Raw genomic sequence first — 26,622 nt, 5'->3', positions numbered from 1 at the left:
GCTGAATTTGTATCTTGGGCTTTTGATCCAGGCTTTAAGGAGTTCTGTTGTTGTTGTGTTGTGAAGATCTCCATTTACCTGTTTTGGTAGTTCACCTATTTCGATGGATGTGGAGCATCCCCGTCGATGATCTACACAAGTATCATGAGCTTCACATTGCTATCAATCAAGTAGACTCGATGCTGTGAAACAATACTCCATCCAAACATGACCGCATCCTAGCCCCAGACAATATGATTAATTATTATTTTTTGGATGTACAAGCTGGAGATCAAACAACGCTAGATGTCACCGTCATCATCCGTCTTTCCGATCTAACATCACCCCACCTCCCATCACTATAAAATCCCCCCCGATTCTCACCCCTCCTCTACTTTCCACCAACGTCTTCCTCCTTTTCCCAACTCAAGAACAAACCCAATATTTTCTCTCCACTCCATTATACGTTTACATCAATCAATCAACAATATGCCTGTCATTGAAATCACCAGGTACGCAAAGTGATACGCTTTTTCGACAATTCATCCACCACCATTATTCCAAACAACAGACTAACACCCCAAAAGCAGAGCTGAGTTCTATGAGAAGATCCTTGAATCAAAGGATGCTGCGATCCTCGACTGCTATGCCCAATGGTGTCCTCCTTGTAAGGCCATTGCGCCCAAGCTCGAAGAGTGGAGCGAGCACTACACCGATGTCAAGTTCTACAAGGTTGACGTCGAAGCGGTCCCGGACGTCGCACAGGAGCTTAATGTGACAGCTATGCCTACTTTCATGCTTTTCAAGGGCGGTGAGAAAGTCACTGAAGTTGTTGGCGCTCAGGCGGGCGTCATTGAAAATGGCATCAAGACCCTGCTTCTTGGAAAGGAGTGAAGAGAACAAGTCGGCATTATATTTTTTCTTAATCATTTTATTGAGGGTTCTTCCTTCTTCCCAGCTGATGAAATACATCAAATTCGTTATTCGATTTCTAGAAGTTGTGATGTGGTGATATCATCGTGATACCAAATCTTACCTAACATAACTCCAAATCTAATGTAAATGTTACTGTTAAAGTTGCAGGTTCTGATCGTCCTTGATAATAATATTATGGCTGATTGGCAATCTCCCGTAAACAACATATCACCTTCAAGCTATAAATAGTAACAAATCAATGCAAATATCGAACCATCGCAAATTCAGCTGACTATGTACTTCCGACACTTGCCCCTATACCAAATCCTCATTGGCCAAGTGAAACCCCTTTCAGATATATACTGCTCTCATCAACTGTACTTTAGAATCCAGAATCATTTAAATATCTCGGTGGAATGGTCGGCCAAGCATCAACTCCATCCAATATAGCCAAGACCATACCACCACTCTGGTGAACCTGAATATGGCAATGCATCAAGAAAGCGCCTGGATTGACAACTTGATACCGGAGAGCCATCCAAGTGGGCCCCGTGATTGGCGCCAGAGTAACAGACGTATCTCGAATCTGCGGTGTCGCCAAATTGAAACTACCAGGAGACTCCTGTACAGCCTGAGCAACAGAAGTCCAATTGAACACCCCGTTACCTTGACCGATCAGGAAATGCTTATTTGAATGCTTGTGGATCGGGTGTGGGGGCTGTAGAACGGTAGTCACCTGAATGATCAGGTCCACCCAGGTGTTATTATTTGTCCTGATGATCAAGTCGCTGGGAATGGCGGTTTGATTGAACAGCAGCGGTTGCGACTCTTCGAGTTCGAGACCGAAGCTTGTGTTGCCGAGTCTCCAGCGGTAGGCGAAGCCCACTTGGTCGACGTTGAGGAAGAAAGTTTGGGCGACGTTGTTGGATGGTACGACCACCGGGAATGGGGTGACCAGGGATTCGTTAAGGAATACTGTGTTTGCCGTTGCGTTTAAATTGTTGATCATTATCCATGGATTGGAGGGTCGGAAGAGTTGTTGAGAGCCTGTGTACTGCCATGTCGCGGTGGTATTGAGGATTTGCTGTATACCTGCACTGACCATACGCACTGTATACAGTCCTCTAGGTTGAGTGAGTGGCACAAGTACCGAGTATCGATTTGCGTTCGAGATGGTAAGTGCGTTGACTCGTATGGGTTGGATGTACCGCCCGTCAATGGCATATACCCACATGTAATGCTCGTCGATTGAAAACGTCAGTTGTAGAAGACCAGCTGCGCTGATCAAGTCCAGGCTCACGAATTGCTGAGCCGCATTGACAAAAAAGTGCTCTTGGGGACCTTGTGATGGTACGCAGCCCGAGAACATGGTCGGGAGGACAGCACTATAATTATGTGGGAAATTGAATACATTCTCTTCGACCGTTGGAGGCCAACACCTAGTCGGCTCATCAGTATTTTTGTATTAGTCCACAGGAATTCTACTTACGCCATATCTGTGAGATTGCGATTGGGCCCTAGTATTGATCTCTGAGCAGGCGTCGTCAAGGCATTAATTTGATCCTGGGGCAAACAGGTAACGGAACCTTTCCCGTTGATCAGCAAGGCGTTGGCACACCATGCGTCGGTGCCAGATGCGATCTCGGCAGCCCAGATTTGCTCTGATGTGAGGGAACGCCAATCTGAAAGTATGACCTGGCTGGTCGTACTCTCAGCGTTAATCATAGCATTCAATTGAGCTGAACCGTTTGCGATAAGACCGAAAGGCTTCTGCACTGTAGGAGCTGGAGTGATGTATATTGGGCCAAAGAGTCCGTCCTCAAGAGAGCCACGGTGGTGCGCATGATACCAATAGGCCCCGTATTCGGTTGCTTTCCACCGATAGAGGAAGGAGCTATTAGGCACGATCGATCGCTGGGAGACACCGGGAACACCGTCAGACCAAGGTGTCCCTAGCTGTTCAATCCCTATAATGGTTTAGTATATATATCAACACGGACTCCTATCCAGAGACATACCATGGAAATGAACAGTAGCATTGAACGGGCATCTATTGTCCACCAGGAACTGAACATTATCGCCCTGGTTGAGGTACAGCGGAGGCCCGGGAAACTGGCCATTCATTGAAATCACTGGCCTGGTGACTCCGGCAACCGTTCTGTTCGACCATGTCAAGGTAATTGGGAAGAAAACCGTTGCCGCAGACGACCATTGGGCCAGGCATATAAGCCAAATAGAGACGCTTGCAAGAGAGAAGATCATTGCTAAAGATCCAAGCTAGACCAGTGAGATGAATGTCGAACTGGACGAACAACTGTGCATGAATCATATCACGGAATTTGCATCCTTTTATATTGGCAGACACGGGTATACACAAGGCAGATCGTGTGAATACGCATCTCGATTTGGTCTAAAAATCTTCCATGTGGTTTATCACATCAGATGCAGGGTTTCCGTGGGAGCCGCCTCCTTGCGACCTCGTAAAGCTGCAAGCCACATAGCCTTTGATTTCATATTTATTTGCCGTGAACCAGTCTCATATCGCGACCAACCCTCCTCAAGAGGAATATAGCGGGGAAGTTCATCCGAGGATCAATATATTGATCAGAGATCTTGGATCTTGCCTTACAACCAAGCCAATCAGGGAAGAAAATCACATTCTGGCTGCATCTTAGGACCCTTTCATTTGCAGCAACAAACCTGATTGGCGACTCGACGAATCTGGTAAATTAAGGACTAGAAACTCAAGGCCTCCATACATATTTCGGGGAGACAGTAATCCCGAACCATGGCTTGGCGGTACTTGAATAGTCAGCCCGCGAATGATAGAGGCTGGGCGCCGTAGAATCATGGCTGTGCGTGGTTTCATAGCTGTAGGCCAGATCCAAAACAGGAACGCCTTGGGCCTCGGCAATGTGCTGAAGTGGTGTATCTGGGACGAATTCAGCACGGTGGGCTCAAAGCTTCCACATCCATGGAAGCATCTGACTCAAGTGAGAATTTCGGCACTCTGCATGTCAGACAAACGTAAACCAATACTGTGGGTTTGCGAAAAGGAGTGCTAGAACTGGGTTTTGGAGATTGTGAGTCAACCAGTCACAAGTGGTCCAGTCGAAGGGCTTTCGGTGGGTGCTTCAACTTTGGGATTAGCATGAACGCCACGTGCTGAGAAGTGGATCAAGATACGCAATTCTCAGGATGAACCAGAAGCATGAGGTGAGGTGGTAGTGTACAAGGAACCTGAGAGGAGTTGGGTTCCAAATTGAACTGCTCTCCACGAGGATGAGATGTGGATGCATGACTGGAGCCAGAACCGGAAATGGTAGAAAACATGAAATATCCATTGATTTGTGTTTATCTTAGCCAGCATAATTAACATTCAAATTATATGCTATGGAAACATGAAAGACTCAATTTCGTATAGATTAACTTTTGCTTGCCATGCATGACCCTGTACGCACCATGTAATAGCCATCACAAACATCAAAAGTTGCCAGGATTGTTAAAGAATCTAGGCATTTCATGTTGGGCAGCGTCTGATGCAGGAGGGTGGCCATCTTTGGAACTGAAGATGGAAACTGGATCTGAAGCAGGAACTTCACTCACAAAATGCTGAGGAACGGGCTGACCAAATAAGCTCGGGCTTGGCCATCCTTGCACTTCAACACCTTTTTGTGGATCGGCACCATCTTTATGCAAGCCTTCAAGACTATCGGGGTCGATTTTATCATAACTATCATTCAATTGTTGGAGAAATTCAGGGTCAAAGCCCATTTGCACGAGAGGGTCAGCTGGCCTCTCCCCGGGCGCAGACACAGTGGTTGGAAGGCTACTAGCCCAATCAGGGAAGAAGGATGGATCTGCACCAGCTGAGATCATCCCTGCACTGCCAGCATAACTTCCCGAAAGACTCCCCGGTCGGCTGGGCCCCGCAGATGAAAAGCCCGTTCCAGGGAAAGCGGAGCTTCGTAGACTAGGGCTAGAGATGGCAGGACTGTGGAGGGGGGCGCCGTGGCAAACTGCCCGCGCCAGGACATTGATTTCCCGGGGTGCAGCCCGCAGGCCGCCATTTACAGCGAATGGTGGCTGCATGCCCAAATCGTCAAATTGAATATTGTCGTTGTTCACAGTTGTCTGCAATCCGCAGTCACGCTTCAGGACACCCAGCCAGATGATGTTATCTGCACAAGTTTGGTTCCATGGGTCGTCACATCCATAGATGACACGGCGAGCCTCGGCCTGTATCATGGAATCTGATGGGACAACACCTTGTGCCTTTTGGTTGTGGATGTATGTGGTGAGTTCTCGAGAAAGCCGGTGGTAGCAATTAATATCAGTGGGAACAGGAAGGCTAAGTGAAGTCCCGTCTCCTTTAGCTTGTTCGGTGGCCCAAGGGTCAGGAGACCGCCATTCATAATCAATCATGTACGGTGGAATGGCATTCTCGACACGAGCTTGAATCAACGGATCAAAGCCCCAATCCCCTTGCCATTGGGCCATGCTTGCCCCATTTTTGAAATGGCCAGCAAGGTGGTCCACTCGGTCTTTCCAGGTCTGGAAGTTGGAACCACAGAAGCCACAGCGGGATTTGATATCTGTGATGCTACTTTGCCATTGCTCCATGCAGGGTTGGAATTTGGCATTGTGCATCAAGCGAAGGTGTTGATTGAGATGATCCTTCCGGTAGAATGTCCTCTCTTGTACTGTCTTCTCCTGGCAGCTGATGAAGTTATGTGTTTCTAGGTGAACATCGTCCGGATTAGCTGCCAAGCAGAAGACACAAAGAGGTATACCATTCTGTTCAATTGTGCCGCCGTGGGGTGAACAGGTCCATTTATCCAAAATCAGGTGCATGGACTTTTCATGTCGTTGCCAGTCATACTTAGCAGGGAATGAGTCGGTACAGAATGTGCATTGAAAGGGGCGAGCAGTCTTGGCTTTGGAATGAGCCAATGTATTGGCAGGCACCGAAACCTTACGGCGACGGCGACGTTCTTTGCGATCCATTGAGCCAAATGAATGAGAGGATCGATGAGAGAATGCAGAAGCAAAAGAGAGTTCAGAAAGAGATGACCGACTAGTATCCAAACTACTGGCCGAGGCAGTATGCAGTTTATGTTCGGAGCTAGCATGGCTTGACTCATTGGTACTGGACCCAGGGCGACGGGGCCTCACGTGACCCGATGGGGCTCGGCGTGGACGCGAGGGATCGAATGGGGGATTGGCCAAAGCACGGGTAATATCGCTAATCGTAGCCGGTTCGTTCTCCGGAGGGGAGTACTTCCAACGTTCTAGAGGAGTCATGAGAGATACGTCGACGGATTGCTTCTTGGGGATGTCCACAGCTGCCGTGGCTCCCGTCCCAGGGGAGCTGCTGTCGGACGAGGAACGAGATTTTCCGCGACGCCTAGCGTTGGCAAACCAATTTGAAATTTGCGTTTGAGTTAGACCTGTATTCTGTTTTAGGTCATCTCTTTCCTGCTCCGTGGGATACGGGTTCTCGTTGTGTTCTCGCAGCCAGCCCTTCAGGATGCTGATCGCCTTGCGCGAAAGTCGAGCACCACTTTTCCGAGAGCGTGAATCGGAATCATCGGGGTATGTGTTGTATGAAACAGACTTGAGGGCTTTCTTTCCCGTCAGACTACCTGTTGGAACATAGGCATTCTCTGACACGCTGTGTAAAGTTTGAAGGAACTTTCCAGTAGGCTTGGCATGAGTGAAACTGCATTCGCGGTAGAGAGAGATGCAGCAAGTACAGCCGTAGTTCAATATACCGCGCTTTGCGAGGAAGCAGTCCAATCCCATGCGACGACAAAAGTCGCACGGTTCCTGGGCCCGGAACATGGGGTAACCTCCATCGGGGTCAACGGCCTCTCCGACCTGCATTTCGGACTGCTCCGGTACCGGATCCGTTGGAAAATTCAATGGCTGATCTTTAGCCAATGCGTTGAAATTTGCTGCGTGCTCTTCGGCTTCTTCAAGTTCAATATCAACCGAAGCGACATCGTCCTCTTGTTGGACAGAGCCATGGGCAGAGGAGGCACCTTCAAAATCAAAATACTCCATCTTGAAACGAACAACTCCAGAAGATGCCGTCCAGAGAAATATAGCGTTTGACAGTCGACACGAGTTGAAAGATGGACACGGGAGAGAGTTTGGAAAGAGTCGGTCAGATGAAAACTGGCCGAAAACTGCACCCTTGGTCCGGGGTAGAGTGTGTAATCAGTTCAGGTGGAGTCGCTGCTTAGAACCATTCAACACGCTAAATGTTAGGTCTAAATCCGGTAACTCGGCATGGTCCGCTCAAATGATTGCTCGTGTGTGGCTTGTCACACCGATAAGCATTAATCACCTTGCATAGTCATAGGGAATGAGGAGTCCGAAGAGCACATGCATCTATCGTATATCAGGACATAAATTGAATTTCGGCATATCCGTACCAATGTGATTCGACATTGAAGAGAAGTCCACACACAAAATCGGAGAAGAGCACCAGGTCCGAGTGGATGATCAGAAATGGAAAAAATGGATCACATCTGCGCGCCCTTCGAATGACATGGTCTAAGCCTATTTGGGGTCGTGGGTGGTCAATGCGGGGCACATGCCAAGACCATCTCAATGAGGCAAGAAAGAATGATTCATCGCGATATCGGCCCTGTGTTTTTTCCTTTCTTCACTTTTCTCGACAACTATTATATCAACTCTTTGAATCCTATTTATGCTTATATTGTATTCGTTAGGTTTAGTGGATTTTGTTCCATGTAAACTTATATCAAAAAACATTAACCCTATTAATCCCTCCACGATATATATATTCCTAGGTTAGGATTTATCCTTCGTACGATATATTCTTTAATAGGTTCAGCACTTCCCTTTCTTTGTCCAGCGCTGAAATGAATAATACGAGATCACACGACTAGACACGTTATTAGCTTGGCATCTTGGGGTCGGAACTCGCCGTATAAGGGGCCATCATCCGTAAACCTTAGTATGAACCTTAGAGTAGTTCGTCCACTTAGCATAATATCATGAACCAATTACCACTGCTATGCTACATAGTTCGTGAATATGGTGAGGTTACAGATAATAGTTTATTCCTAATTCTGATCTATGGCAAGTTATAGTTTGGCCCCACACTGGACAATCGAAACTGCATGAACGTAGATTTACAGATATTGATACCGTCTTTCTTGTCCAATAGTGAACTCGAACAACAAAACGTTTATGCAGCAGACCAAAATAGCCTAAATTGGCACTGAATTTACCGGTTAAATGAAGTCGCGTGGAACAGACACAGAATCTCTGGAATAGCAAAAGCCATAGCTAGTGAGCCACCTCCTGCAAGCTAATCGGCATTCCAGACTCCGAATGTAGAGCCACTTTAACGAAAAAACATCCTCTTTTCCTTTCCTAGTTCCAACAGTTTACATCTTCGGCGGTTGCAACTTTGCCTGCTCTTTAATAGACTGGGTTTTCGCCCACCTCGTTTTCCTAATATTTGCTCCTAAGGTCATTGTCTCCTTATTTGATGTTATGTAGAATTTCCGTAAACAAAAACTAGCTTGAAATAGTGTATTATAGTGGGAAAAAAAAGCGAACTCATAACCTAGCATTAATCGACTAATCTTATTAAATTCCTCACCCTTTCTCCCTTGTCTTATCGAATTTATTGTCTAGTTTCCTCTCTCCTTCTATGATCTGTTCCTAGTTCTAGCAGCTCTAATCCTCAGAACTCTCTATAGCTATAGCATATATTTCTGCATCTATTAAATCTTTTATTACTCTATTAATCTTTCCGTACTAAACGTAAGAAATCTTAGAGTACTTTATATAGATAGATAAAACGAGACGTAATATCCGAACCCCGCGAAGCTTTCGATATACTAGGCGTAGGGTAAGCACGAACCTTCATCGCATGCTAAGTCTGCTAGATAGTTACTAAGAATCGCTCTCAATTAATTTACCGAGTAAATACCTCCCTATCTGTATATTTCGTTTAGTAGTACTCGTGCGGGACTAGCTATTTTTAGTAGAGAGGCTTAAGATAAGGTCCTCATTATCGTTGTTAGAATCGCTATCGTACTCTGTTTCTGTGAATTCGGTCTCCTCAAGATCCGTATACGAGGCATCATCATCTCTAGCTAATTCTTCTAGAGTATGAAACCATATAGAGTATAAAGATCTTCTAGGACAGTTCTCAAATCACTGCCGGTAGTTGTCCCTTCATTAGATTGCTCTTCTGCCAGAGACTAGGGCTTTGTAGAGGGCCCTCCAAATAATTGAGCCTTTGCTTAGCGCCGGAAGTTTAAATCGTCATGAAAGCCTGGCGTTTTGCGCGTGCTTTTAACTTACGGCAAGCCACATAAAACTGCTCTATAACGGACGCGGTACTAGCACGCGTTCCGTCTACCTCTCGGTTTATATATCTACGGGAGGCACTGTGCACTATAGGATTACTCCACACGGCTAATTTTAAGAACATCGTTAATCTCTTAGCTTACTTCTCGACTTCTTGACAACTCCACTCAGAAGGCCATCCAGCTAGATACCGCACTAGCAGACTTAGCCGTCCTCCGAGCCTACCATATCAATAAGTTCCTTAATGATAAACTCTTCAATAAAAATTACCTCCGGCGTCTCATAGACGGCGCAAGAAGGCTTAATCTCGTGACAAATGTACGGGTCAGAAAAGGGATTCCGCGCGAGGCTATCACGAAACTATTAACAGGCCTAGCTACACTCCCGTTGTAGCGCTCAGAAATGACTACGGACCTCCTAGACAATCTAAGCTTCGCAACCGCCTGCCGAGTTACATTGCTAGGTTCCTTCGGCTCGGAGAATTTACCTATAAAACACACAATCTAGGCATACGTTCTATCATTTTAGCAAAAAAGCTCACGCACTCCGACGTCAAATTGTCGTCTTCGTTAGACTATGCGCAACTAAAACTTAAACGGAGTAAGACGGACTGCCGCCACGAGAGGCTTTAGATTATTTTTGTAAAGATAGCAGACGGAGTATAATCGGTCAACGCACTTCAGAAGCTGCTACTTCTCGACCTAAAAGGGGCCCGAGGCCCTGTTGTTCTCATTCTATAGAAAGTCATTCAGTCGCAACAATTCTCTATCTATCCTATCTACTAAGCAAAACACTCATCCTATAGGCGGGCCAATACTTTTAGTTCCGCCACCGTCTCCTCCACTAATCTTGTTTAGCCCGGGTCATTTGGGCCCTATCTGACTCTACAGTCTGATGCATTTTCGTATAAGACCGCTGCGACAGGTGGCACTTTGATGCCTAACTACACATTCCTTGCTACTCTAGACAGTGTATGGTCACTAATAAACCAAATTTTATTAATTTTGACCCTTATATATAAGAAATGGACTGATAGATGAATGCAGGGCGAGAAAGAGAAAGGAAATCACCAGCTCAATAACGCTAAAGAGCCCTACTGCTGACTTCGAAGTTCTGAAAAATGAGATACAAGATATTAAAAAGATGCTCGTCTCTTCGAATTTCCTGCCGATTAAACTTTACCAGGAAAAGCACATCTCTTTCTCAGACCATGTCAGCTAAATAACCCAAAAACACCTAGAGGGCCTTCGAAAAGTTTTTCTTCAGATGTCATGCATCGGCGATGATTCAACTAGTGTTTGCTAAGGTAAATCATATACGTGTTTCTTTAGTCTAGGGATTTTCTTACAATCTGCGTTAGTCTGCACAAGGACAGCTATCAGTATCCGACTCTGAGCACTACAACGAAAAGGGAACGCTAAGAAGTGGCAGAGGAAATCCAAGTACGTAGGTATTCTCCCGGAAGACAGTAAAGTAAATGGAGATAGAGTGCGTATTAAACAAATCGAGAAGTAGTGGTCGACATTCGTGACACGCCAGATGACGTTCCCGTCGGAGCCCGCGCAGCCCGCGGAGCCCGGGCATTCCGCCCTCCGTAGCCTCGGAAGCATCGTAAGGCAGACTAATTGACATAATCAAATAGTTGAAAGGGCAGCCCAGACAGAAGTGAGTCGGCAAGCTCTTCGCAGCCAATGGAATTGCTTCATTGTTTTGAGGAAAAGCTTAAACCCATCCAGTCAGTAGCAGTTGACTCCACATCGTACTTTTTAGCTTCTCTTTGTTTTCATCTTTTTCGTTCCATTTTTAAAAACTAGTCAGACTTTGAAGTGGGATAGTTTAAAAACTGGAATCTAAAATCATTGGCACGCAATATGCTCATGTGAATATGAAGATTATCTAGACACTAGTGGTCATCGGCCAACATTAAACGACATACGGATGGTGCTCAAGACCAGTTAGTGTTTGGCTTAATTATTCATAGACGTTAAGATAGGTAAATTTGCATAACGAAATTGGAACAGGTTCCTTCTTGGAGGCTCACAAATTGCGTCTCAGCTCGTATCCGAAACCATGTTGGGAAAGAAGCCCTGCTTAGCCGTGTAAAGTACTAGAAAACTTTCATCCTCCAACCAACATTCACACCCCTGGATAGGATAAAAAAGACACATGCACAAAAATAGACGAGCCCACAAAGAATGATCAGACCAGTATAGTCATCCTGGCCCATTGTGGATGTCTGGATATTCAAAACCTCACCGGCAATTGGAATGGCGACGAGTGTACCTATACTGACAAAGAAATAGGTTATACCATAGCGCTTTCCAAAATCTTCTGTTTTGGAGATTTGTGCTATGCAAACAGGGGAGAGGCTGATTGCAGTGCCGCTCGAGAATCCAAAAAGCACGGCGAATGCCACAATAGCCGCCTGATTCGACTGAGATGGAAGCCATAAGGCGAAGATAAACACTGAACAGATGAAAGTTGTGATGATCATCACATTAAATCGTCCAAATTGGTCCGCAAAATATCCAGGGACGATTCGCCCAACGATGGACGCAGCATTCAAGATAGACGATAGGTTGTATGAAAGAGAATCTTTCAGGCCACGAGATTGAGCATAGGATGGCAAATAAGTCAATGGAATCAAAAGGGCGAAATCGATCAAAACAATGGCCGCCGTCAACAACGAGAAACGTAGATCTTTCAAAGTTTTGATGTCAATAGTTCCTTTTTGTGCCGAGTTAAAGGGTATCCTGGTTCTCAAAAGCGCGACACTCAGGAAGCAAAATGCGGCACTTATAAATCCAATGATTCGTATAGCCCAAGGGAAGCCTAGATTGTCCGCGAGGTTGGAGATCAAGACAGGAAAAATAATCCCCCCAATGCCCCCAGCAGTCGCGGCTATGCCGGTGGCCAGGGCGCGACGTCTGAGAAACCAATGGGATATGCAAGCCACGCTAGGGGTAAAAACCATCGATGAGGAGATACCGCCAAGAACACTGAACCCTAGCATAAATTGGTAATATTCTATGCGAATAATCATAATCAGTTTTGGCGGATTCAGCTCGGTTATTAAAAGACCTCGTACCTTCTGCAACGCTGAAGATCATCAGTGATGCGACGAGCCCAACGCATCCTGGGATCAACAAAGGTGCAAGACCATGCGCATCAAACAGAGGTCCTTTCAGATATTAGTCGCCCTGCGTACCTCATAAAATAGATTGCATGAGCTTCATACCAACTTGTATGCTTCCAAAATAAAGGAAAAACGTGTATAGACTGAATATCCAACCGATAGAAGCTTTTGAATAGTCTCTCAACTGATGATCCGCCAACCAAGCCTCGAACACGCCAATTGTATTCATCAGTCCAAATGAGGGCACCATCGCGCACCAAGAGCCAAGAACGACGCTCCACGCGCGCCAACCACCGTCTGGAAACTCCAGGTCGCTGTCTTGCTCCATTTCATTCAAAGAATCGCTCGAATATTCACGCTCGGTGCTCGTAATTTGTGATACACGCAAACTGAATGTTGCAAATGTTAAGTTTCATACTGGCCCCACGCACAGAAAAAGGGAGAAATCTGCAAAATCATGTCTACTCTAAGACTGCCTTTCGCCCCCTTCATACTGATCTAGAAGCTAAGCCTTGATGGGACGCCGAGGATGCTCGACCCTTTTGGGACGCCAACTTGGGTCGAATCCACTTTGGACGGGGCTAGGTGTCCACCCATGGACTCTACCCAAAGCCGCCCCAAAACCGCATGGATTTTCCGCATAACCCGATGATTCAGCAAAATAAAAAATTTCATTTGCACTAGTTTCACTTATTACAATTACTTTTTGTGGCAGCTGGTCTGAGCTCATCTAATATCGTAAATTCTTATGTATTTTCATCTGAGGACATGAAACACTTCGCCTCTTGTTTGTGACTATCTGATATATGCGTGTTGTGCGACAAGTTTTCTTGGGTATTGATTTTGCTGTGTTGAATTCTATGAATTCCCATGCATTCTGTCAATTTTAGAACAGCACTAGCACCCTTCAGGACAAGAGTTTCATTGCCTATTTGATATGTATGATTATCCCATGAAATTATATCTTAGTTCTACAACCAGACATCAATCAACCATCCTTGATACTGACACATACGAGTATTCCAAAACCTAACAATACCATCTCGGTTTCATACTTTAATGAAGCTAACCCATCTCTGAAACCTGCCGGTGGTTCTTCGCATAACTATCAGAGCGGCTGTACTTGGCCTTCGCCAATATACCCCATAATGGAACTGCACAGAAATTTGGGCCAAAACATGGACCTTGTTTTCTTGCTTCTGGTAGATAGAAAAGTCAACCTAAAAGTACTAAACAGTCCATACATTCAGCCAGAGCTGGTTTCATTCTGAAGTATCAAAGTTTCACTGTAGAAATTCAACATATTTCACTCTTGATGTTTGTACGTGGCAGATTTGAGTTATGTATCCCGCCATAAGAAAATAAGAAAAAAGCCATTTAAATAGCTTGTCGTTTAACTGAATATTTGAAACAAAAGTCCACAGTTGTCTGTCCTGCGGAACTGTCACCGGCGTCCAAGAAAGTATGTGAGACAAGTCGGCGCCACCCGAATGTGAAGCAAACCGTCCTTCCCGTCTGAGTCAATTGCTTTTATCCTGTTTTCGCCTTTTTCTAAGAGAACTGTGGACCTACATGTCAGTCCCACTTCGAGTCGAAAGGGGGACATATGTTGCGAGGTCAGGTTACATCAGAATCGCGTGGGACTGTTATAAATATTTGTCAGCCTAGACGTAGAAAATGATATAAGAACCAGTACCCTTCCACCATGCTGGTATTCTTAAGTAATCGATCTACGACACATCATCCCTTTCATCGTGATTATGAAGTTGAGTGCGGAAATTTGTCTCCTCGCTGGGGGCCTGTTGTCCATCGTCGACTCTGTTGAAGCCAGGGGTTTCAATCAATCCATATCGCAATGGCTCTATACGAGTGAGATTAACGACAAAGCCATTTCCCTTCTAAAGCGCCCTGAAATCCACGGTATCCAGAGCTTATATACTTGGAAATCCCTTGAGCCAGCACAAGACCAGTACGACTTTTCCGCCATTGCAAACGACCTCAACAAAACAAAATCTCACGGCAAGCATTTATGGGTTCAAATTCAAGATCGCAGCTTCGACATTGCCTATAACCCTGTTCCAAAATATCTGCAGGTTGAATTTTACAACAACGGCAGTGTTCCACAATGTGACTCGAATGATTGCGATAAACACTTCGTTGCCGGCGGTTGGGCCACAGCTCAGTGGAATCCCCATGTTCGAGAGAGATTCCAGCGCTTGCTGAAGAAACTTGCTGCCAGTTTTGATGGCAAGGTGTACGGTTTCAACCTCGCAGAAACTGCCATTGAAATACAAGCCAACAATGATACCGGTTATACCTGCCAAGGCTATTTCGAAGGAACCCTCGACAATGCACGTTACGCAGCTAGTATTTTCAACCAGTCTTACGTTGTTCAATATGTCAATTTCTGGCCGTGTGGCTGGGCCAATGAACACAACTATCTTTCCGATTCATTCCAGTTCTTTGCCGACAATGGCGTGGGCCTTGGTGGACCGGACAATATCCCTCACAGTCCAAACATGGAGATCAATGCCTACCGATACATGTCGAGATACCGTGATAAGGTTCCCATTAGTGTGATTGCGGTACAAGAGCCTGATTTGGCCGCCAACAATACGAAGACAGGCAAGCCATTCACCAAAGATGAGTTTCTCTCCTTCGCGGAGAAGGACCTGGGCTCCAATATTCTGTTCTGGGCTCTGTCAGCACCGTGGCTACAGCAGTAGCTCGACATCCTTTCCTATCTACGTGGTTTGCTCTATAGACTACGGAAATAGACAATTACTCTACTCCCCACTTGTTGGAACATCTACAATAACCACGTGTCGGCCATTCACTGTTTAGCCTTGTGGTATATATACCTCAGCTAAGCGATATCAGACTTTAAATGAATAGCGCCATAGCAGGTCGGATAATATTTTGCCCATTGTCCCACTTGAGCAAGTATATGCGTAATTTTCGGCGGCAATGGGGTCACCTTTCTATCAATTGAGAGGGATATACCGTGGATTCTCTACACCAACAAGCTATATCGCAATCATTCGCCTTAATGCGTATGCAAAATGGAGCTGTGTCAGATGATCAACGAAGAGTGGGGGCTACAGGATATATAGAAGCCGAAGAAATTCTAGAAGTACAGGTTATTCGAGATCTATAGCAGAAGGCAATCCTGCTCTGTAAGGACTCTTGCTATATCTCATCTCTGGTAGATCTATACTACCCTCATACAAACACGGGCAGGTGATCATAGTACAGAGGAGTTAATTCTTGTCTTACATTGAAGGGAATGCTAGAGTCTAAATAAGAATGTAATTTTCAAATTATTTAGAATTATCCCTATGTCTATTTTGTTATTTAATTCCCGAATTGCATCCCTAAAGCCCTTGATTCTGGTCTAATTGTTGTCTCACATGGATAAATTGATAGGAAGCGATATACGTATTGCTAGCAACTGGGGTACATAATGCATCACAATGGACAACCCATTTTACTGTGGCCGAAATTGCCGACACCTTTTAGATAAGCTAAGTATCAATGGGTATTTGTATTTCATGCAATCCTCATTGTCACTTTATAAATAATACCTTCCCGTTGACGAAATTGCCTGCACATTTCGCGTCGAAGTTGCCAATGCAATACAACCAATTTCAGCCCCAGGTTCAATGTCCCCAAGATAAATTTTAGTGTCGCTCAAATTTCTGGCCCACTCATCAGAAGACCACGTCGAAGATCCGACAACTCCGGTTGTTTTGTTATGCAAAAAGACAGCAGTGATCGGGCTTAGGATGTCAGGAGCTAGCGTAATAATACGCAGAGTAGCGCCGATCAGCGCACAGATGAAGATAGTTAGTGATGAAACGATGAGCACACCAAGCCAAGGCCGGCTACACCTGACGACTTGATACTGGTGGCTGTTAATGGCAGTGAAGTTGAAAGCATGCTCATTCGTCACTATATGGGACAAATCCCAAGACCCCGTGAATACGGTGGGATCGATTCCTATATAGAGAATCGAATTCAGAAGCTGTGCTAGACGGGTCTGGAATACCCGGCGGCCAATAGCGTAGGTTTTCATGGTCTCCTGAGATTCACCTAGTCCTACGGCGTGATAAGGGTTGATGAGATAGGCGAGGACGGGCTCTATGCCAGCTGTGGGTAGTAGACGAGGATATAGGCCAGTGAGGATGCTCAAAACACCATCGGCATCAGAATTCGGGCCTGAGAAGTTGTAATTTCCATTACCGATTATATCAAAAACAGTCCAATTGGTATGAAACTGGTAATTGGGCGAGCGGCGAGCAGCGGATAGTTTGCAGGTGCTCAATAATGAACTCCCGGATGAGCTCCCAGTGCATGTCATATTGGCATCAACGTAAGTTGTAGTGAGATCGCACGCAGCCCATGTCCAGTCGGTGTTGTTATTGAACGTGGATGACTCCCAAATAAGCTTTCGGGCATTATGAGTCGTGGTGTTCATTCTGCTGCCAGTACATTGCCGAGAAATGGCGATCTTGAACTGTTCGTTGGATGTCTTTGAGCTCGCCCAATCGCAGTGGTTTCCGTTTGGAGGAGTCCTGCTTATCCAGTTGAAAAATTCAGAAGTCTGTGAGGTACCGAAGTCTGGACAAGAGATGGAAAGATAAGAACCGGGGAGGGTAAAAGATATGTTGCCTGAGCTAGGCAATGTACCCACTGGTGTACCTACAAGGGAGGAATATGTCAAATTGCTGGTATGAGGCAAATCAACCCATTCATCACTGCTAGTCTCAAGATTCTCCATCATAGGAAAGCGAATGTTCCCCCAAAGGTCTTGATTACGGGATCCAAGAAGCGAGGCCGCTGATATTGCAGCAGCAACGGGGCTTGATATCCTTGTTCCTGCTTCTCCAACCCCTTCAGAGTAACCGTATTGATACTCAGAAAAGGTATTCACTGTGCTCATGTTCATGGGGACTTCTAAGTAATCATCCACGATAGATATCACTCTGAGAGATGCTTGGCTTCCCAACGGAGATAGGCACCACAAAATCACAGAGAATATAGCGAAAGTATTAATAGCTCTCAATCGTACTTGTGTAAGGAAGGCACTTGAGATGGTCTGGCTGCCGAGACACTGCTGCACCAGCCCGATGGTTGCACCTTGGCGTGTCTGGACGCGCCACAACGCAATGCTCTTCATACTGCTACCGGCGATGGCAGCGAATAGAACTGGGAAGATGGTTGGCGCCTTTGAGTTTGGCATGGTGTTAGTTACAGTGATTACAGAGAAGACAGAGAGATAGTGTGAAACATAAGAATCTAGAATTAGGGGAACTGACATATTGTGAGGCTTCAAAGAGTTTGGAGCCTGTTGTCCCTGGACCGGCGGGTGTACCATCCATGCGATACACCCAAATGCCGAAAATCGTAAAGAACAGGGCACTGATTGCCACAATTAGATCGAACCCCAGACGCAAAGTCTTATCAAGCCAAGAGGTACCGAGAGGCTGCGGCTCGATTTTGTCCTGCTCTTCCTGATTAATTGTTGAATATGTGACTTTTTGGTGATCATGGTGGCCGTATGACGATTCCTCTACTGGAGTGTCCTCGACTGAGGACGAATTGGATTGCTGTTCATCAGCTGGCACAGACCCATAGGGGTGTTGGGTCCTTTCCTTCATCTCGTGGGGTTTCACAAAGTCGGTATGCATCATAAGACGTAGAGAAGCCGGATGGTGAAGAAAATGAAGCGTATGAGTAAAGGGCCTCATTCGGCTGAACATGGTTGGAGGTAACTATATATAACAAAACCACAAATATATTCGAGCTGCATTGAATTGAAGGTTCATATCAGATACTGAATCAATGAACACGAGTTTCGGGGCGTTAGACGATTTTCAGATGAACCCCGATGCACCCCTACGAGGCGTCGCATGAATACGAGGCTCTCATGCAGCGCTGCCACTCCGCCCGTTCCTCCCCGGCATTTACGGGTAGCTTATTGGTTTTCAAAAATAGAGACACATTACCCGCGCTTCCCTCTGAATTATTCATTCACAAGCCGACAACCCTCACTTCGCTCGGGCTTGTTAGCAAGGTTTAAACTCAGTTATAGGCCAATTGCAATACACGGTTGCGGACCGGACCGCCTTTGAGTCGAATCCACACGCGCCAGCATTATATGAAGACGTCGGATTCTCAAAGCAGCAACCCACATTCATAGTCCACCTCGCCATACTACACCTGCATTCGCACCCACCATAGAAAGGAAGTGGGTGTCCTGATAGCATCTAGCTTGACGCGGCCGTTATTATAGCATATTATAAAGCGAGGGTTCTCCTCCGAGACATTGGCTTCGTGCTCTGCAAACTAGCGGAACACATAGCAGTGGGAGCCAGGGTGCTCAATGTGGCCTAGGCCCTGTCTTCCCACGACCATAGGCCGATACTGGCATCGGAAAGCAGCTGATTTCCGCGTATTCTGCCGAGGACGATCTCTAAGGGCCAGATGGATATAATTAGACTGGATTGTTCATAACCACAGTAGGTGAGCTCTACCAAAGAGGGTCCACTGTAGGAACACCTGAGGCTTCATAGTGGGGGGGTAATCGCGGCTTCGTTCAGAGCGGAAATTCAGACCAAACAAGGCAGCAAAACTGTGTTAGTAGTCTTTCATCCTTGAAGTCCTCAAGACAGGACCACAAAGGAATATATACATCTTCTGATATTGATCAGACAACACCGAAATGTAACACCCACTTAAAAGCATGACAAAAATTAAATACCAGGATTACACTAGATAGATCATCGGTTTGTTTATGATTATATACAAATTTGAGTATTTGGGATTGCCGACAGATACCCGCCAAGTGCCCATGGACGGGTTTATGAAGGCCAAAACTCGCGTGAGGTTCCCATAGGCGGGTAACCCGGTGAAAGATAGTCCCACTCGGGTTTAACGTGATAGTATATGTGGCCTAAGGCCAAGTATTAGGTGCTCCCTTTCGTCTCTGCTGTGTTGAGAGTCGACGTTAAGGTAGTTCTTGCCCAACACTATCTTGGGCACCCAAGAACTGTTCTATCCGCCATCGACTGTGGTCTTCGAGGCGAAGTTTGCCAGTCTAGTCAGTGAGCTTGCCTTGAACTATTTGGCATCTCATATGAATTGATAGGAGCTAGTTATTTCTCCTTCTCTTCCCCTTCAAGTTCGAATGGCCCCTCTCTATCCGTGGGCAACTCTGGCACGATCCTATCCTGATCCAGTTCATGCACAATTTGTTGATCATGAAGCTCTGCGCGTTGAGCCTGCCTGGCCTTGGCTGGAGCGGCTTCAAAAGCCCTTGGTCGATGTGCCTTCCCTCTCTTCCTCATGAATATGAACAGTGCCCCTATGAGGAGCGCCATACCAGCAACCACACCAATGACAATGCCCGCTATGCCTCCTCCAGAAAGTGTAGACCTAGAAGAATCCCCAACTGAAGATGTGGCTGTAGCGCTGGACATATTATTGTTCGTGGAAGTGGAAGGCGCCACACTCCGAACATAGTTGACATTCCATCCTGTGATAGCAATCGCACCGACGGTCGAGCCGACTGTCAACGTGGTCGTGAAGGTGCCGAAGTTTGAGCCTGATGTTGGAGAAGCATACGTGAGAGTTTCGCCAGAGTAGACACCCATCACACAGTTTCCGGAGATTAAAGAGAACGAGCTGCGTTAAAAACAGGATTAGCTAGGTATATTCAATTTCGGAGGTATGAATATATGCTCACGGGGGGCAACACTCGGCCCGTGTACTGGACGAGTCTACAATTTTGTTTGCGAGTGTACTCCAGCCCGACGGACATATGAAGGGACCCATGCTGATACCCGTTTTGCCTGGTGCGATAGTACCACTCGTGACCTGCGTGAACCATTCTGATACGACGGATGGGTTGCAGCTATAGAGTGGATCGATGCTTCCATACGCCGGGTCATAACCCATCAAACCGTGACCATTTGGACCAAATTTCACGAACACCTTACTGCAGATTGAGTCGGCCGTAAATGTTGTCGTGAGAGGAACAAACGATGTGACAGCCCCTCTTGTGCCCGTTCGCGGAGGAATCGTGGTGGCTGCAATCGTCGTGGAGACGGCCGACATAGTGTAGCCAGGAGGGGGATTGGTAAAGTCAGACGTTGTATCGGCAGTCAGCAAGTCCTTAAAACCCTCGTCTGGTACAGCCTCACTTTTGACTTTTGTCTCTTTCTTGATGGGGAAAGTCGCATAGCTGAATTTTACTTTGGCTAGTACAGCTCAGGTAATTTTTGCTATTGAGGCCGCCGGTGACTAGGCCGAGATAAGGGGTGATCAGCGGTGTGCCTTGCCCAAGCTTTTCTTATACGAGGAGTATTGACTATGGAAAATCCTTGTCTCTTTGGCTCCGGACATTCGCAAACTCAATCTACCGCTATACAGTAAAAATGAAACCCATTTATTACTATAGAAATCAAACCAATTATAACCTAAATCGCTCCTAAGTATCCTATATAGATGACAAATGCCAATACAAAGTTGGCTGTGCATTAAGACCCGAGGTGAGCCTTGAATATAAATACCAGAAGACGAGTCTTATAACCGACAAAACTCCCTGCCAAGCTGCTCGAAAAAGTCCCTCAAGGCAATCACGGCAAATTTTGGAATTGTAGTAGGAGATGATTCCACAATGTACACCGTAAGTCACACCACTCTTGGTTTTCCTGCATAATAAAACGCACGGGGGCTGTGAAGGGCTTAGTCTAGTTGAGATGCCAACTGGAGAGGGCAATTGCAATTTACTGAAAGCGTCGAGAGAGGAACTATTAAGGGTGCGAGGTTGATAAACAATGGCCATGGTTCACGTGGGCGCAAGTGATTAAACAGCGGCCCTGGCCCATTACAGGGCCAAAGGGGGTAGCTAGTTTTCTGAGGCCGGAGCTATTGATCAATGCATGGTAGGTGGAAATATGCTTAAACGGCAGTCGCCGGTAAGAAGATTCAGCAGTGCTGGTGAATCCTAGCACATAGTATAGGTATAAGGACTACTGAAGAAGCCTGCTTTAGAGGGAAGAGGAGGGAATATTAGTAATTATAGAGAACAACACCCCTTTCCTCTTTAATGTGAGAACCCACTATTTCCGGTTTCCAGTAATCCGAAGTAAAACGACATTCGAGAGTATAAGAATTCCTTAGCCGTTAGACCTTCTCTCTCTATAAGAGATGTTATATAAATATAGCAGGTAGCCATGGAATTAAATTATTCCTTCGAACTAGTAGAGCGTAAGGAGGGGTAGTGGGGGCAGATTTAGGGAATAGTGGCCTTTAAATTGAGCCACAATGCCCCTATGTGACAACAAATTCCACTCCACTAGCGCTAGCGCTAGGTATGGAGCCAACTAACGAGTTACAGCTACGCTGGCTGAGCAATATTAGATTTAAACTGAAATGAGCTCAAATGGCAGGAAGGAAAGTCTTCCGGTTGGGAAACGACGGTAGATTGAATGCATCTTCCTGAGGCTGTTCCAGCTAAACTGGGAAGTTCCAGCAGCACATTGCTCTCAAAACTGGGCCCGTGCGGACGTAACAGGCTCACTTTCATTCGCGCCCTGTGGAAAGACCAGCCCGCATTGGCCTCCTCGAAGCGGGAGCCTTCCCGCTGTCAAGCAAGAATTGAATCCCTTGGATCTCATAATATTTCCTCAGTATCCATGCAGGGCTTGGGGGTTTTTTAAACCGCTCCGACTGCCGTAGAATGACCGTATTAGGGTAGCTATCGTTTTCGAAAACATGCTACTTATGACGGTATGCTTCGCTCAACGGTAGCTACTATAGTGCTGAATGCTTGCTTAGGTCATATAGGTCGGCATGCCGTACTGTGGTACACACTGTTGTCACGGTATCGCCAGAGTACCCTGCTGTCAGGTGGCCCAACAAGGCAATTCAAAAGGAGCTGCCGTCTTGATCTCATACTCTTGATCTACCCGGGGTGGCAGACTTGACGCCCCTTTTCTGTTTCTTATCATGATTGGTGGGTACCATGCAAGCATAGCCTATGTTCCTTTCCCCTACCCCAGTGAAAAGGGAGTCTCTCAATATCAGTTCTGCAGGACCTCGAGATGTATAGTACCAATCGTGTTATGATTTCAACCCACAGATCATATGTCATGTGATATTAATTTACAATGCATTTCCAAATCAGAAATAGGCTAAATCAAATACAGATTAATGAGTTTCAAGAGAAAGTTTGGGAAAAATTAAAAGGCGAAACTAATTTCGAGCGCGTCTGTACCGCGTGCTGCGCTAATCTAGATATTCTGGCTCAGGTCGATCCGATTCTGGGGAAGGCGCCAATCCCACCCCACACAGGACCAAGGTTGTCGTTACCAAGCGAGCCTCTCCTCATTTATACCTCGATAGCTGGGCAAGGTTGAACCCATTTGTGCTTTCGGAAATGGAGGGTGTTAACAAAATGGAACGGGGGCCGTGAGATATTATGGCGTTGAATCATGGCATTGGACTGATGTTTTCCTTTTACCCTTCTTTCGTAAGTTGGTATGGAACCTTGGAAGCAGGAGGAGTGACACTGTCCATGAATGATGGCCTATGAATATTGTGCTGGGAGCGTGATTAGTCTCTTGTCTTGGAGTTGTAAGCTTGTTTGATCTTTACATTGAATTTGACATGGAGCTGCTATTTACTTACTAGACATAAATTCTGAACAAATACTTGAAGTTATCTTGCGATTCTCTCCACTTCGTCTTGGTATTCTATTTTCTCTGTTCAGATAGTACTCCGATCATTGGCAAAATACTTTGATTGGGATATATATGATAGCAAATCATCCAGCCGGACTGACTTCCAGGCTCAAAAGCAGCGATTAAGCATGTTTTCGAGGTACCTGTTCATCGAACTACCATAAACTGACTGATCTAGTTCCCAAAGTCCTCCATCTAAGGACTAGCCATGGACATCAAGGAGGAAATTGGGTACAAATTTTGATCATAGACAATGTCTCTCCACCAACCCTATAGCAAGCAAGCTCTGATATTCAGCAAGTGCCGCCATGGATGTTCACACAGCCAAATCGATCCCAACCCGTTGGGAGTGTCACACACTGATCGGTGTTTTTGGAAATACGGACGCCCACGCAGTTTCCTTTACTATCGGGTTTTTCCTTATAGAAAGAGGCTGTTGCTTTTTGGAAGTCAAGTCTAAGGCTTTTGACCTTGTAGTTCTGTGACAGCCCCGTGCTTCCACAGGCGCTCACCGAGCCCACATATTCCCCATTGCAAGAGGTGCCTTCGTATGCCTTGACAACTGTGGCATTTGCAGAGGTAAGGAGAGAGACCAGAAGAGTGGCGATCATAAGAAGCTTCATGGTGGAATTGGATTTCAGATTATTCAGATGAGGGTTTGTCCAGAAATGAGCCGAGAAGGCGACAAGGCCCGGCTTTATATGTTTGCAGATGCCCTCAGCTGACGCGTTGTTTGCTCCTTGGATATCTGATACGAAGTATCGAAGAAGTTCTATCCAATAAAAAATCAAATAGTAAAGGCCCCGCCAAGTGGTGTATGAACGATCGCTCGTATTGATGTGTGCCAAGTAGACTAAGAAGTAAATACGAAAAATGGACTCAGTTACCCCGGTCACACCTGATGCGATGTAACCTCTGTCGGTGTTGAGTCCCGAATGGGGTCAGGCCTCAGAGCCACACAAATTTCGCTCAATGTGATCAATTATCCAAGTTGATACCTGGTGGAGATCGTGAATTTCCCGGTCTGAGGGGAAATTCAAGGACAAAGAGAAGGAGTGTGTATTTTCCAGTACAAAATGGATCGAACTCAGATTCACCATCTACACGAAGAAATTCTTTCTCGAACCCCCTTTCGAAACACCGCTAAACGCCTCCGAACCCCCTTCTTGGCAGCATTCTATTACATAACCAACAGCATAAAATAGCTTTATCTGGCCAGTATGGCCTCTAGAGCTTCTAGAAAGTTGTTCCTGCAAACAAGCCACACTGATTGGTGTCCGTTCTGCTAGATTTGAGATGTTGCACTTTCCTTGAATCGTGCTCAATGAGTGGATCAGGCTGCGTAAGTCATAACTCTCCCTCAATCCATCACTCTCCATATAAGTACTTCTTTTGCTCCTCGTTTTGCAAGCGCTGACGTACTGACATGTTGGAACGCTAAAACTCACTAGGCAAACCCAAGTCAAAAATGCAATTCAAATGTGCTTTGTTTACAGTATCCATTATTGGTCGGAATCAATGAGGTTGCCATAATCTTTTAATGCGCTTGTCGAAAATCCAGAGTTACGGATTGCGATGAGAACAGCAGTCGTCGAGTATAAATTGCATAGCAAAAAGAGCTCCTACCAGATTTGAAAATAGGACGGTGAACACATGAAGGGACTGTAGGAGTTACCATGACAAGTTGCTGAGCTGTGACCTGAATTCAGGGCCAGCGGAAATATATCACATTCTGGGCGATGGATTCAGCGCGCTAACATACATCATTTTAATGGTGGTATTGTGTCTCAAACCGAACCGCAAGAGCCCGTGACTCTTTCAATATGTATTGAAGAGGCCTCGTCTGATCTAACACAATGTCTATATGTTTAGCAATCCGAAGGTCAGGCGAGACCAAGAAAAATTGACAAATAGAATGGAGATGGATTCACTATGGAGCAAATAGCCTGTAGGCCATGCCAATACATATATCAAGCAGACACAATGAAGCACCACAGCTATTCACTGTGCGAGGCTTACCTCTGACCGAGGAATTCTTCCATTGGTCCAGAAGAGCCCCTCCAACTTCAGATTCAAGCATAGTCTGAACAGAAGTCCAAAAGATTTCCTTGCGTGATTTACCTCCAACCATATGGCAAGTTTCCCTTTCAACCCCGTAAAACTCGCCCTCGGCCGTATCTTTCTCATCAACGATTTTGTGTTTGTAACTGAAAGTTCCGTCCTTAACATTTTGCTTCGCATGACTCCACCGGGACTTCTCTTTTTAGCCTTTGGTCGCTATGCATGTTTTTGTTTTCCCGCGTTAGTGAGGTGGGCCCATCAAATTTTCAGCCAAATTAGGGTCAACCACTACGCCACCAATAATGGCTCGATCGACTTTAAATTTTCACAGCTTATAGAAAAAGAAGTATTTAAATAGAACTTCCTAAAGTTTGAAGTCGATCGAACCAAAATTGCGACCGCTGACCCAGGACCTTTTGTTCAACTGGACGGGTCCTGGGTACAGCGACCCGCTTTTACCCAGATTTTGGACCAACCACCAGCCTTTAAATCCGGGTCCTACACAGGGCCCGTCACTGGAATAGAGTTAGGAGGACGCCGTCGGCGATCGGCAATCGGAGGACCGGAGTTGCCTAATGCAAGTCAGACTTTCTTTGTCATCAGCGCCAATCTTGTCTTCGAATATCTTCCCGTCATCTCCGACGCGTGTTAACACTCCTTCCTTCACTGGCACTAATGAAAGGTCTAGCGAGAAATCCCCCGGGCAGCTCGATATTTCCGAAATATTCATTTCCCCTCTGCCCGGGCCCCAATGGAGAAGACTGGCCAGGGAGATTGTCCAAACGCCGAAGGCAATAGGCCCGGCCCCACTCCCACTCCAACTAACTCAGCCTTCACAACATGGAATAGCAAGTCAACATCCACTCGGGTTTACAAGCGTCGGCCTCGGCAGCCCATAAATTGTGTCCCATGCCGGCAATCAAAAGTGAAGTGCGACCGGCAACAGCCTTGCGGGTCGTGTAGGCGACGGGACTGTATTGACAACTGCACATACGCACCTCGAAGCGGGCAACCCAGCACTCCACGCAACCCCCCCAGATCTTCAGATAATGATTCTATCACAAGATCATCTCCGCCAAGACAAGACTCAGTTCAAACAGTGCTCCCAGAGTCATCCCCGCAAAACCTTCAACAATGCATTCCAAATCTCGTTCAACCAAGCACCACTTGCGAGGTGCAGCAACAGCAGGATGAGTCCCACATACAATGGGATGCTCTCCTTCAACGTCCCCTTGATCACATGGGCCAGCCGGAGATAAATAAGGAAGACCCATTTACTTTCCCGGGAAATTTTTGTTTTCCTTTCCCTTTCGGCCCGAATATCTCCCAAAAAGAACTGCTTGCCATTCTGCCACCAACAAACTGTTGCGACTACCTCATCACGGAATACTTCATGCGGTTGTCGCCGCTTTTCCACATTCTTCA

The 26,622-nt window shown here is 46.1% G+C and overlaps 8 protein-coding genes across 8 annotated transcripts; 2 read left to right on the top strand and 6 right to left on the bottom strand.

Annotated features, from left to right (window-relative positions):
• Positions 1 to 468: 468 nt before the first annotated feature.
• On the top strand, positions 469 to 873 carry N7529_004199 (thioredoxin family protein; the record flags this gene model as incomplete). Its single annotated transcript, XM_057239726.1, has 2 exons — positions 469 to 491; positions 567 to 873. The coding sequence occupies 2 exons, from the start codon at positions 469 to 471 to the stop codon at positions 871 to 873; spliced, it is 330 nt and encodes a 109-aa protein (XP_057099021.1).
• A 403-nt stretch (positions 874 to 1,276) lies between these two features.
• Positions 1,277 to 3,156, bottom strand: N7529_004198 (uncharacterized protein; the record flags this gene model as incomplete). Its single annotated transcript, XM_057239725.1, has 3 exons — positions 1,277 to 2,333; positions 2,384 to 2,861; positions 2,913 to 3,156. The coding sequence occupies 3 exons, from the start codon at positions 3,154 to 3,156 to the stop codon at positions 1,277 to 1,279; spliced, it is 1,779 nt and encodes a 592-aa protein (XP_057099020.1).
• A 1,221-nt stretch (positions 3,157 to 4,377) lies between these two features.
• Positions 4,378 to 6,960, bottom strand: N7529_004197 (putative homeobox and C2H2 transcription factor; the record flags this gene model as incomplete). The annotated part of the gene is made up of 1 exon (XM_057239724.1): positions 4,378 to 6,960. The coding sequence occupies one exon, from the start codon at positions 6,958 to 6,960 to the stop codon at positions 4,378 to 4,380; it is 2,583 nt and encodes an 860-aa protein (XP_057099019.1).
• A 4,399-nt stretch (positions 6,961 to 11,359) lies between these two features.
• On the bottom strand, positions 11,360 to 12,716 carry N7529_004196 (MCT family MFS transporter; the record flags this gene model as incomplete). Its single annotated transcript, XM_057239723.1, has 3 exons — positions 11,360 to 12,279; positions 12,341 to 12,433; positions 12,491 to 12,716. 3 exons carry the CDS (start codon positions 12,714 to 12,716, stop codon positions 11,360 to 11,362), a joined length of 1,239 nt encoding a protein of 412 aa, XP_057099018.1.
• A 1,432-nt stretch (positions 12,717 to 14,148) lies between these two features.
• Positions 14,149 to 15,114, top strand: N7529_004195 (uncharacterized protein; the record flags this gene model as incomplete). Its single annotated transcript, XM_057239722.1, has 1 exon — positions 14,149 to 15,114. The coding sequence occupies one exon, from the start codon at positions 14,149 to 14,151 to the stop codon at positions 15,112 to 15,114; it is 966 nt and encodes a 321-aa protein (XP_057099017.1).
• Positions 15,115 to 15,959: 845 nt separating this feature from the next.
• N7529_004194 (uncharacterized protein) lies at positions 15,960 to 18,078 on the bottom strand (the record flags this gene model as incomplete). The annotated part of the gene is made up of 2 exons (XM_057239721.1): positions 15,960 to 17,615; positions 17,707 to 18,078. 2 exons carry the CDS (start codon positions 18,076 to 18,078, stop codon positions 15,960 to 15,962), a joined length of 2,028 nt encoding a protein of 675 aa, XP_057099016.1.
• A 1,467-nt stretch (positions 18,079 to 19,545) lies between these two features.
• Positions 19,546 to 20,506, bottom strand: N7529_004193 (uncharacterized protein; the record flags this gene model as incomplete). Its single annotated transcript, XM_057239720.1, has 2 exons — positions 19,546 to 20,074; positions 20,136 to 20,506. 2 exons carry the CDS (start codon positions 20,504 to 20,506, stop codon positions 19,546 to 19,548), a joined length of 900 nt encoding a protein of 299 aa, XP_057099015.1.
• A 2,923-nt stretch (positions 20,507 to 23,429) lies between these two features.
• Positions 23,430 to 23,759, bottom strand: N7529_004192 (putative secreted antimicrobial peptide; the record flags this gene model as incomplete). The annotated part of the gene is made up of 1 exon (XM_057239719.1): positions 23,430 to 23,759. The coding sequence occupies one exon, from the start codon at positions 23,757 to 23,759 to the stop codon at positions 23,430 to 23,432; it is 330 nt and encodes a 109-aa protein (XP_057099014.1).
• Positions 23,760 to 26,622: the final 2,863 nt, after the last annotated feature.

Source organism: Penicillium soppii (genome assembly GCF_028829465.1).
Source record: "Penicillium soppii strain IBT 18220 chromosome Unknown utg000004l, whole genome shotgun sequence".
NCBI lineage: Eukaryota > Fungi > Ascomycota > Eurotiomycetes > Eurotiales > Aspergillaceae > Penicillium > Penicillium soppii.
The sequence above is the reverse complement of the archived record's forward strand: the minus strand, read 5'-3'. Positions and strand labels throughout refer to the sequence as shown.